The 12,736-nt window shown below is 40.3% G+C and overlaps 1 protein-coding gene across 2 annotated transcripts; it reads right to left on the reverse strand.

Moving 5' to 3' along the window:
- Positions 1-1,252: 1,252 nt before the first annotated feature.
- Positions 1,253-10,005, reverse strand: LOC142910679 (speckle-type POZ protein-like). 2 transcript variants are annotated; one of them, XM_076060058.1, is made up of 8 exons: positions 9,888-10,005; positions 9,204-9,325; positions 8,879-9,030; positions 5,533-5,660; positions 4,571-4,748; positions 3,107-3,162; positions 2,557-2,679; positions 1,253-1,548 (listed from the first exon to the last, which is right to left on the reverse strand). In XM_076060058.1, the coding sequence occupies exons 1-8, from the start codon at positions 9,963-9,965 to the stop codon at positions 1,393-1,395; spliced, it is 993 nt and encodes a 330-aa protein (XP_075916173.1). In that variant the 5' UTR covers positions 9,966-10,005; the 3' UTR covers positions 1,253-1,392. The 2 variants fall into 2 exon arrangements, with proteins under 2 accessions (XP_075916173.1, XP_075916174.1); XM_076060059.1 differs by lacking the exon at positions 9,888-10,005 and adding an exon at positions 9,748-9,835 and having other exon boundaries at positions 1,254-1,548.
- Positions 10,006-12,736: the final 2,731 nt, after the last annotated feature.

A 12,736-nucleotide genomic window follows, 5' to 3' on the forward strand; every position in this document is an offset into this window, starting at 1 on the left:
AGCTTTGAATATTATTTAAATCTGTGCTTCCAAATCTATGTGTGTAATCCTTCAAAGCTTATGCAATTTTATGTACAATTTAATTTTAAGTGAGAGGTTACGTAAAACAGCGCTGATGCAAAAATTATGGTCCTTCCAATCACGTAAAACTCTGGGTTGACATGATGCTACGAGTTGGTAATAGATGAAATTCATAATAAAAACAAATCATTACAATATAATACGAAACAAAACTTAGAAAACAGCACATCTTGTTTCCGTGAATACAAACTACTAAATTGATGGACATAAGATTTACTTTTGTTGTAAGTCAAAAACCTTTGGGTCATACATGAAAGCCCATACGAGCAAAAAAGTGAAATGTTATCAACTGCGTAACATGGCCAAATTGATGCTGTGCCTTGCCTTTTCTTACACCGAGCACTCCATCCATGCTTTGTTATACGCAGGATACACGACTGCAATATTATCTTTGTCAGTCTTCAAACTCGCGCAATCATAGTACTCCTGTTCTAGTCAATGCATAAGCTGTCTGTGCAATGAAAAATCAATCTGAAAAGTTTACCTCTTGAATGAAGGCCTTATATGGCTTGGCACATTCTTATCTTTCAGAACTGGTTGTTCCCTATACCACTATCTGTAACCTTGAGTACACAGACACTGGACGAATACTCATCCTTCACGTTAAGGTAGACATTGCAGGGTTTTAGACCATTCTGTTTTTGCTTAACTAAACAATTGAACCAAATTGTCCTGCCACCTAGGGACAATCACATCGAACGTTTTATTTTACACTCTCTCAATTGGGATATGTCGTGGTGTTTATTAGGTTGTAGTTTTCCACTTTTTCTACATATATACTTGTTTATAGAGTTGTAGATGTATAGATGTAACACTATATTACATGGTAAAGTGAATTTGGCCACCTTTTTGTGAAAGTAAACATATTTGCTTAAATTAACATTATTTTCAAAGCAGAGGAAAGTTGGTAGTCTGATGCAAAGTCTTCACGGTTGTTTGCATGGAGGCCACAGGTAAATAACCGCACCGTGCAGCCAAAGTTTTCCTGGTCATAGATGTTCTTTGCCTGCCACCGTTAAGTCTGTTTGAGACGCTTGCATGGAGGTCCCAGCTGTGGAGACTGGGCCGTGGCCAAGGCACGGAAAGCATCCGCAACCAGGTGAGGGCGAGACAGAACCATGGACTTCCAGCCCGCCGTCTCCATTACGTCCATCGCATGACTGCAAGTACAAGTCAGGGTTAAGCGAGCTCCTAATAAGCAGTGTCTATAAGGATTGGGGCAAACGGTTAGTCTCCATTAAAAGGGACTGTAATGCAAATTGCCAGGTAACATCATCAATGTTACGCAGCTCAGTGACAGTCACACTCTCACTAGACTTGCCTGTTTATTATGAAGTCAATGGCCCGGGCCTTCAACTGCTCTGCACTGTGCAAATCGGCCAAGATCAAAGTCTCTACAACATTTTCCACCGACAAGTTTGTGCATAGTGCCTCCTCGCACATCACCTTCAACCTCTCTAATGCATACTTGAGAAAAGTAAAAACAAAGTGCAATTTCAGTATTAAGAACACTATTTTCTCTACCTATTTCGCTTGTATAACATTCCCTCACCCCATGAACTACTTTATGAACGCAGTATATAGCAGTCAAATGTTTGAGAATTTTCTTAAAACATGGCATCAACCTTTCAGCATATTTATGTTTTAAGTCATGTATTTATTGATCTCTACTATAATTAGGGGTCCTTGTCCTAAACTTTATTATATTGGTTACAAAGTCATGCAAATTACAAAGGAGGTGAGATGTTGTTTTCCAAGAGCTTAAAGAGTTTGGTTGTTAAGCTGATAAACAATGCAACTGCAAGCCACCATATTTCAACTCTAGCAGAATATTAAACTTTAATGAACAAAGCTTGAACATGCGACTTTATACGATTTGTATTCTTATTTCATTACTATTGAATATTATGTTCCAGAAGGGAGAGTAATGACTCTTAACTGATTATCTGGCAGATCTTCAGGAACAGCAGGATATCCGTTTCCTTAATAAAAGTATATTTGTTCCAATTTATTTCTATACAGCCATGCCATATCAAACAATCTTTTAAAACACTTCCCTTTATTTTATTACTAATTGTATCAATTGTTAATGTGATTAACAAAAAACCCTCAATACAAGAACACACAGCCAAATGGTTGCACTTAGGATAAAAATGCTGCATGTGAATGCACTTCAATGCACACGTACTAGCCTCTAGCATGGACTAATACCAGTTTGACATTCAATTCAATTGTGAAATGGCATGACAATTTATATTTTTTGTTGAAAATTCAATCATCTCCCAGGACATCAATTCCAAAACCTGAAAGCACTAATGTGAACGTCTACATCATATACATTTGCTATTCATATTATTTGTGACACAGGCTTTAGAAAATACCTAAATGCTGTTTTAATTTCACTTGCGACCTACAACTGCATACCGATACATCACAAGGTGGTGCGATCTCATGTTAATATTTTAAGCGTGTAACCTTGTCAGCAGCGGCCAGCAGCTCATCAGCCATCTTCTCCAGGTTTGGAGCCCTTCCCGTATAGACAAAACTCATCATTTCCTTGAACACGTCAGGCTCCACATCATTAATCTCCACTCGATTCTGCAAGGTAGCAACACAATATATTCAAATTAACTTCGGCATATATTGGGAGACGAAAATATAGCATTAAATTAAATAAACATCCTTTATATCTACACAACACATGTAAAGTGGCTCCATTCAAGTTGTATTCAACTTGCCGATGACTATTTATTGCGCGTAATAAATCCATTCTTGACACACATGCAATGGCCTTCTGTGAAATGTTGTATAAAAAATAGCTATAAAATACAATCTAACATTCCCTCGGAATGAATACTTTTTGATAATAAATGTGCAATGCGCCAAAAGAGTTACTAGGGTAATAGTTCAACATTTGACAGCACTCTCAAGAGATACTTATCAACCGATCCATTGTGACAAATGCACCTTGGAAATGTATGATCACAGTATTAATGTGCTGTATTAAGATTGCATTTAAAGATACCTTTTTGCTCTCTTCCATTTCATGTTCAAACATAGCATTAAAAACAAGTGACCGACCTGAAAAAGGTAAAGCAACTGTTAACAAATACAGTAAAACCTTGGATTGCGAGAATAATTTGTTCCGGAAACGTGTTTGTAATCCAAAGCACTCGTATATCAAAGCACTCGTATATCAGTTGTGATCACGTGACGCTCGGCAGACAAAGCGTATACGTACTACTCGTATTGCAAAACCTCACTCGTTTATCAAATTAATATTTATTAAAAAAATTTGCTCGTCTTGCAAAACACTTGCAGACCAAGTTACTCGCAATTCAAGGTTTTACTGTACAGTGAATTGGAAAAACACCAGAATGTGGTACAGACACATTTAGATGTTATATCTAGAGATCAAATAATCTAGATACAAAAGAGGTAAAATCCAGATCCATATTTTATTTCATATGGCATATCCATTACAGATTTGTCAAACATGGATGCAAATAAATGTCCAAATTAGAGGCTCAAAACCTACACCATAACTGCATTGTGAAAAATGAATTCCTGCACAACAACGATATAGTGAAGTAAATAAAAACGGAATAAAAACTTTAGCAACAGGCTAATTAAATATGTTCATCTCTCACACAATACAATATTACATTTATATATGTAGTGACATCGCGAATGTCACTGTGTAATGCCGGCTATAGAGAGGCACGGCGTGCGATGTATTAACATCGCGGGCACCACGTGGATGTGGGTGCAGTACCGGCCCGAGAGGGGCATGGTGAGCGCTGTCTGACAGTGCTGAGTGGCACCACGCTCTGCGTGGGGTGCCGACCCCTACAGGATAGGGTGTGAGAGTGCTGGCCATGGGAATGGGGTTACCAAGGGCCATGGCACTTGACCACGAAGGACACGTGACCGGTAAAGTGTACACAGGGCCCCCAGGTGGGGCTAGGGGTGGTCACGTGTCAGGGCCGGGAACCCGCTAGAGGATTCCAGAAGATGGTCGTGGCCAAGGGCGGAGCCACCCCCGCCACAGAGGATAAAAGCCGGGTCCCTGAGAGGGACCGGCTGCTGTTGTTCATCCTGAAGAATCTACGTCCTACAAGAGTCACCAACATGTGGACCTGGACCCCGGCCAGGGTCCGGTCCGTCGTAGCTAATTCCCGTGTAATTAGTGTAGATAGCCTGGTGGTCCACCACCATAGGTTGTTCATGTGTTACGGGGTAGTACCCCGTGTGTCGGTTGAAGAAGTGCGTCTGTGACTCAGTTGAATTCATTACACATATTTACTGATGTATCCTTTAACAAAAAGCATTACAAATTGACGTAAGCATTTGCCAGTGTTAGTTAATAAAATTCAGTGTAAAACAGGAAATGGCTGTAGTTGATTACCCCAAACTAATTACAGTATCATTAATTATATGGTTCTATTGTACACTAAACGACGCATGTGTTGCTTGTTGTGGCACAGACCTGCCAATACGGCCTTGTGTGCTTTAAACTCCTGGCCACCGACACGAAGCAGGCAGTCAGTGAAGCGGGAATTGTCCCAGATCTCCCCGAAGTCAACTGCCAGCCGGCAATCTGGCACTATCAATGTACTCATGCTGGATTGACCAGAAATGTTCACGGAATCCTGCACCACACTAACCTGCATAGACATCAACCAGCTTTGAGAAGGCATTTGATGATTTTTTTTTACAAATCCTCACTTAACTACACATTTTGCATGAAGATGTAGGCTTTGGTTCAATCAAGCAAGCAAATCTGCACAGACATCCTATATCAGAACAAGTGTTGTGAATAATGCCAAAATAGAGGTCCGTGAAATGTTTTTCATATTAATCAATTTTCATTCTATATTTTTGTCAAGTTATTTTACACTGTATAAACAGTTTAAACAGGTAGTGAGGCCCCTAATTATGGGTTCTGCACAACAACAGAGAAAGTGAACAGCCCTTCTTGATGTGCTTCCTTTCATTATCAAAAATGCTTGTATTTTGTAAAGTATTTTAAAGGTAAAAAATATAAATCTGGCTGATTAAAAGGACCCCCCTAAGGACAAGAAACATTTACATCAAACTGGCTGATGTCCGAGAATAGGAAAAGGAATTCATGTGGCGACATTTAAACAAAACACTTTATGTAATACCTGACATTCTAGTTTATAAAAATGTCAAGGTTTAAATATAAACACTATCCAGAGGGAGAAAACCTAAAAAAAATTACGCTTGATTATTTAATTGTTGTGCTATGTTAACTCTAGCACCAGTGGAGGAAAAACGTGCTTGTAAAACTCATGTTAACAATTTCCTTGTATGGAACAGGGAAAGTAATTATTACAATATTCAATTAAGTAGAATATTGACTCCAACTGTGCAATTGTAATGACTAAAATAGAAAATTACACATTACCTGCAGCATGTCATACTTACTTCACCAAAGAGTGTCAGTTTGTTATCTGGAAGCAAGCTATTAGATTCATCAAGCAAAAAATCTCTTCGAATGAATTTTTTAAATCCCCAGTCTTTTCCTTGGAAAAAGTGGTATGCTCGCGGGCTCTCTGTAAAAAAATAGATTTCAAACAATACTCACCAGTTCTTACAATAAACGGTGGTAATTTCATGTAATGGGAAAATTGTTTTTTATTCTATTCTCAAAGTGTAAAGACAGCAATGTATTCTAAAGCCCTGCGCCACGGTGGCAGTCAACTACCTCGCCTGGTATATAGGTCATGGGTTCGATCTCAACCCTGATGCCTGTATATTTGGAATCTGCATGTTCTCCTTGTGGTTGCATGTATTTTTATCCAGATCTTCTGGTTTTTCCCTCCATATTTATAAAAATCCAGAGTATTTGGCTGCTATACATTTCCACACAATAAGCCATCTCGTTAAGCTATCGTTTGTGGCCGGGGCACTTCTGAAAAAGAACTATGTACAGTGAGGGAAAAAAGTATTTGATTCCCTGCTGATTTTGTACGTTTGCCCACTGACAAAGAAATGATCAGTCTATCATTTTAATGGTAGGTTTATTTGAACAGTGAGAGACAGAAAAACAACAAAATTCAGAAAAACGCATGTCAAAAATGTTATAAATTGATTTGCATTTTAATGAGGGAAATAAGTATTTGACCCCTCTGCAAAACATGACCTAGTACTTGGTGGCAAAACCCTTGTTGGCAATCACAGAGGTCAGACGTTTCTTGTAGTTGGCCACCTGGTTTGCACACATCTCAGGAGGGATTTTGTCCCACTCCTCTTTGCAGATCTTCTCCAAGTCATTAAGGTTTCGAGGCTGATGTTTGGCAACTCGAACCTTCAGCTCCCTCCACATATTTTCTATGGGATTAAGGTCTGGAGACTGGCTAGCCCACTCCAGGACCTTAATGTGCTTTTTCTTGAGCCACTCCTTTGTTGCCTTGGCCGTGTGTTTTAGGTTATTGTCATGCTGGGATACCCATACAGGACCCATTTTCAATGCCCTGGCTGAGGGAAGGAGGTTCTCACCCAAGATTTGACGGTACATGGCCCCGTCCATTTTCCCTTTGATGCGGTGAAGTTGTCCCGTCCCCTTAGCAGAAAAACACCCTCAAAGCATAATGTTTCCACCTCCATGTTTGACGGTGGGGATGGTGTTCTTGGGGTCATAGGCAGCATTCCTCCTCCTCCAAACACGGCGAGTTGAGTTGATGCCAAAGAGGTCCATTTTGGTCTCATCTGACCACAACACTTTCACCCAGTTGTCCTCTGAATCACTCAGATGTTCATTGGCAAGCTTCAGACAGGCATGTATATGTACTTTGTTTTGCAGGGGGACCTTGCGGGCGCTGCAGGATTTCAGTCCTTCACGGCGTAGTGTGTTACCAATTGTTTTCTTGGTGACTATGGTCCCAGCTGCCTTGAGATCATTGACAAGATCCTCCCGTGTAGTTCTGGGCTTATTCCTCACCGTTCTCATGATCATTGCAACCCCACGAGGTGAGATCTTGCATGGGGCCCCAAACCGAGGGAGATTGACAGTTCTTTTGTGTTTCTTCCATTTGCGAATAATCGCACCAACTGTTGTCACCTTCTCACCAAGCTGCTTGGCAATGGTCTTGTAGCCCATTCCAGCCTTGTGTAGGTCTACAATCTTGTCCCTGACATCCTTGGAGAGCTCTTTGGTCTTGGCCATGGTGGAGAGTTTGGAATCTGATTGATTGCTTCTGTGGAAAGGTGTCTGTTATACAGGTAAGCTGAGATTAGGAGCACTCCCTTTAAGAGTGTGCTCCTAATCTCAGCTCGTTACCTGTATAAACGACACCTGGGAGCCAGAAATCTTTCTGATTGAGAGGGAGTCAAATACTTATTTCCCTCATTAAAATGCCAATCAATTTATACAATTTTTGACATGCATTTTTCTGGATTTTGTTGTAGTTATTCTGTCTCTCACTGTTGAAATAAACCTACCATTAAAATTATAGACTGATCATTTCTTTGTTAGTGGGCAAACGTACAAAATCAGCAGGGCATCAAATACTTTTTTCCCACACTGTAGTTCAGTGGGCCTTGCCTGGTAAAATAAAAATAGTTCAGTTTAGCTTTTAACTTCAAGGTAGATGAAAATCAGACCTGGATTTAAGTGTATGAAGATATAGTTCATATGGATTAGTTGAATGTGTTTGTGTATTAATAATGCTTGTCTTTGTAAACATGGTTGTGTGACGTGAGTTACATGTTAACATTACCAAAGACAACACCAAAGCAAATAATAAGAAAAAAACATGAAAGTTTAAAACAAAAAGATAGATTTAGACTCTCAAAAACATGTTAATAGCCTTAGCAAAGCACAGTAAATGTATGGATGTCATCACTTAAAATAGTTATCGCGCATTGAAAGAGTATCCTGAAAGTAATAAGGCAATTATAAAACAAACAATATGAACCACTAAAGCAAGGTAAAGGAGAAGTGTGAAATGGGATGAAAATGCCAACCTTTGTAAAACCACCAGAAATGAATAAAAAAATGGATGAGAATACAAACAAAAATAATGAAGTTGTAATAAACAGTGAGTGCAAGCAGAAAAATAAAGCCGTCACTTGATAAATTACAATGGAATAACACATGGTGAAGATTGTAAAACTAGGAAAATAAATGTCCGTGAATGACAATGTCCAGGTACACTAAGCAAAATAAAATAATTATTGGAGGGTCAATATCATGGAAAACACAAAAAATATGCATAATGGCAACTTCTGAAGGTGGAACAGGATCAAGAGCACTTTTGGAATATGAATTTGATAATGAAAAGTTGCAATGTGCTACAGGATGAAAGATTCCAATCTAGTGCATATTACCTACTATGAAACACTGATTACAAATAGAAACACTGACAAATGGAACAAAACCAAAAAGTACACAAAGCGTGGAGAGAAGTATGTTGAGAATTACAGTGAGAAACTGAAAGAGGAACACGTTGGTCAAATCAAAACGGCAAATTAGAGACAACATATTGACTGTTGTAAATATAGATTGGGCTTGGACAGGACACATCGCTAAATGGGATGGTTGATGGATGAGACTAGTGGTCGAATAGGAAGAAAAGTAGAGTACATGCCCAAGACGATGTCAAACGTAGACAAGGAGATATTAGATCAGCTCATGTGAAGGATGAGGGATGGTGTTCGTAAGGTTTATACAATGTTTCAAGCAGTCGATAAATAATGGCTGATTATGATATAATCCTGTTACCAAATACACATATGACGTGAATTGATACTTAAATACAAGTAGTTTCACCCATAGCCTTGGTTTCCTCTCCCTTGGCATTAAGAATAGAAACCTTGAACTTGGCGTAGACTTCACTCTTGGGACAGCTGACCAATAACAAGTACAACGATAGGTAATCTTTACTCTCTTCGTCAAGACCCTTGGGGTGTATGCGTAGGCACCTGATTGAACATATAAACAAGACATATTAGGTGTGTATGTACGCGCAGACTACATTGCTAAAACAATATAGTATGAACTAAAACATGCACTATGCAAAATTGTTCTAGTAAAGCACCTCCGTGAGCATTGTGATTTTTTTTTAATGTCATAAAATAGCCAGAATTTACTGTACCATTTCAATGTATCATTGGTGCCTGCTGAAAATGTAGAACTCTTGAGAACTTGGCCCATTTCTTCACGACAGAAGCTGAAATTGTTGATGGTCCACATATAAGAGAACTTTACAACCTTAACCTGAAATACACGAGCACATAACAGCTATAAAGCTCATTCATTACCATAAATACATGACCATTGACAAACCCTCAAGTATTTCACCCACACATCTGAATATTGTGCTCAAAAACACAAACTGCCTATAAGGAAAGAAACATTACTGTACATGAAAGGGTCTTATTAGTGTTCTGGGATTACCTTGCATGTTCATTACTGCACAGCGTTAACACAAGTCTCAACATGTCATAGATTAGAGTGTGCAATAAAAGGCCTTTTTATTTTTTTTATTTGATAAAAACTGCTGCCCCTTTTGTAAAAATACACTACCAGTCAAAATCAGAGACAATTATCTAGTATAATGTTGTTAGTGCAATTCTATGAACTTTGCAATCTGATGTACAAAAATAGCCTGTACAATGATAATCCATAATTGCACTTACACATAATTATGAAACCATTTTGGATGGCTTTGCGATGAACAAAAAACGTGTAAAAGTTAAATGCATTAGCCATGCGCATACTTTGACCGGCACAAGACGGAGACCCGTTGAATGTGATTGGCCACAGGGGAACAAGTTACCTGTGTGTAGCACCAGCTTTCTGCGATGGGCGCATTGGACATTTCAGACGGAGGTGGGGGGCTCGGGGCCCTGGACATGTTTGCATTGAATGCGAGGGAAGTGACATCATCAGGTGACATTAAGAGGGAAGTGACATCATGAGGTGACATTAAGCAGGAAGTGACATCATCAGGCGACATTAAGAGGGAAGTGACATCATCAGGCGATATTAACATGTAAGTGACATCATCAGGCGATATTAACATGTGACTACGAGATTACGAGTTAAATGTTCTTGCTGTGGTTTTCACACCTGACGATGATTGCTTGTGTTGCGGTCGAAACGTCGTAAGAATTTTATTGTTTTATATTTTTTATTATTTTATTGTTTCCCTTCTACGTGGTGACTTTACCGAAAGAACAAAGAATATGAATCGCTGCAGTCACGAAAGATTTAAATAATTAAATAAATTTGCAAGAGATTCATTATTCGTGCAAAAGAGCGTCGCGTAACCGATCACTCAGGAGTGGGACCTGCGCCTTTAGTGGCACCCCGACGTGAAACGAGCACAAGGCACCAACTGTCCCCAATTCCTGAAACGGAATGGGGTTTTACAATCGATGCACGTGCAACTAGTCTCAATTATTGTTGCGCACAGGAGTGCTTCAAGAGAGCATCAGCGAGGTTTTACTGTTCCTCCAACACTGGAGGGGCGCAGGCTACAGCACAGCGGTTTACCACCAGGCACTCCGTAGTTTGGGTTGTGTGGACACAACATCGCAGGGCTGTGAGACTTCTTGAAGGAGGAGATGTGGCACATCAGCCTGTTGATGTTTTGATTTAAAGCTTTCGTTACTGCAGTAATTCATATTTTTAGCTCTTTCGGTAAAGTCACGTTGAAGGGAAACAATAAATAATAAAATATATTGTGTTTTTATATATATTTTATTGTTTTATTGTTTCCTTTCAACGTGACTTTACCGAAAGAGCTAAGAATATGAATTAGTGCAGTCACGAAAGCTTTAAATCAAGAGCCCATCTATGTTCTAAAAAGAGGAGTGGGGAGACGAAAAATTAATTTATGCTGTCTGAAAGCCACCGTAAGCATGAACAATCAATTAAGACCTGAAATGGTTAATCAAATCCTTCCAATGATTGATAAGCCAAAGTCCATCTTCTCGGTTGAAATTGTCTCTGTGTTTGTATATGTGGATAGCCTCATGAACAAATCTCTCATGGTAGCCAGATGGATTGCAAAGAACCTCTGTCTTGGAGAAGTTAATGTCATGTGAGCCTACTGAATTATAACAGTGATCTGCCATGGCCGAGGTGTTGGTCCTTCTGTGTTTAAGGTCTGCTTTGTGTTCACGAATGCGGTCCGAGACATGGCGTTTGGTTTCTCCAATGTAACTACTACCACAGAGGCAACTTAGTTTGTAGACACCAGGGTACTGTATGTCGTGATAGCAAACTAATGCGTATAAAGCTCCCACGTTTATAATGAACTTAGGTGGGTGACCACTATTGATTCCCATGTCACAGGGCTATACCTAATACATGAAAACTTGAAATGAAACTTGAAATAACAGACTGTTGAGGCAATTGCTGTTGGCGAGTAGCAGCGTCTATGAAGGCTGGCACAGCACACGAGCAGTGGGTGGCCAACAGCAGGCCCGGCCACCAGAGACCCACAGGGACACACAGGGACACACAGAGACCGACAGAGACACACAGAGACCCACAGAGACTCACAGAGACCGACAGAGACACACAGAGACCCAGAGACACCCACAGAGACACACTGAGATACACAGAGACCAACAGACACAGAGACTCATAGAGACCCACAGGGACACACAGAGACCCGTACAGACCCGTAGAGACTCATAGAGACCCATATAGACCCAGAGTGACTGAGACTCGTAGACACCCATAGAGGCTCAGGGACTCACAGAGACCCATAGAGACACCATCACCACCACCATCACAACCATGATCATCACCACTATCACAACCACCACCACGATCACACTGCACCAGGTACTCATTTAAAGCCATGCCGACCCATGGAAAGCGGTTTAAATATTCGGCACCATTATTGGTCGTGAGTGGGGAGGAATTGAACTCTGTTCACTGGGTTCGCAACACAGCGTTGCAAGCCACCACACTGCCGCTCCCCATTAGGACAACGCACACGGCATTGACAACCTTGATGCTTCCGGTTGCTTGCAATGAAGTGACCGGTTGGCTCAGCCTGTCAAGAGCACCGAGCTGTACCGCTGAGACCATGGGTTTGAAAGTCAGGCAACTTGCTTGTGATTTTAAACCAGGTTTCTCAAGCGTATTGCATTTGGCTAAATTCCAGCTGAGAATGAAAATATCAGTTTCACTCTCGTACGTGAAACATTTTTCTCGGTGTCAGGGCGTGTGGGGAGGTGCTGCCTATGACTGTTTGGGGGGGGGGGGGGTGGTGGTGACACGTGGCCCCCCAATGATCCGATCAAAATCCCTCATTTCGATCGGATCATTGGGGTTTACAGTGAGGGAAAAAAAGTATTTGATCCCCTGCTGATTTTGTACGTTTGCCCACTGACAAAGAAATATAATTTTAAGAAATATAATTTTAATCGTAGGTTTATTTGAACAGTGAGAGATAGAATAACAACAACAAAATCCAGAAAAATGCATGTCAAAAATGCTATAAATTGATTTGCATTTTAATGAGGGAAATAAGTATTTGACCCCCTCTCAATCAGAAAGATTTCTGGCTCCCAGGTGTCTTTTATACAGGTAACGAGCTGAGATTAGGAGCACACTCTTAAAGGGAGTGCTCCTAATCTCAGCTCGTTACCTGTATAAAAGACACCT

The sequence above is a fragment of the Petromyzon marinus genome, unplaced genomic scaffold (genome assembly GCF_048934315.1).
Source record: "Petromyzon marinus isolate PM22_M1 ecotype Great Lakes invasive population unplaced genomic scaffold, UKy_Petmar_22M1.pri1.0 PM_G_Scaffold_15, whole genome shotgun sequence".
Lineage (NCBI taxonomy): Eukaryota > Metazoa > Chordata > Hyperoartia > Petromyzontiformes > Petromyzontidae > Petromyzon > Petromyzon marinus.

Excerpts from the sequence above, each read along its gene's own strand:
- LOC142910679 (XM_076060058.1), bottom strand. The coding sequence starts at position 9,965 with ATGTCCAGGGCCCCGAGCCCCCCACCTCCGTCTGAAATGTCCAATGCG. Across the intron at positions 9,031-9,203 it reads ACCAATGATACATTGAAATG|GTGCCTACGCATACACCCCA; the intron begins GTACAGTAAATT and ends ATGTTCAATCAG. Across the intron at positions 1,549-2,556 it reads TGCTGGCCGCTGCTGACAAG|TATGCATTAGAGAGGTTGAA; the intron begins GTTACACGCTTA and ends ACTTTTCTCAAG.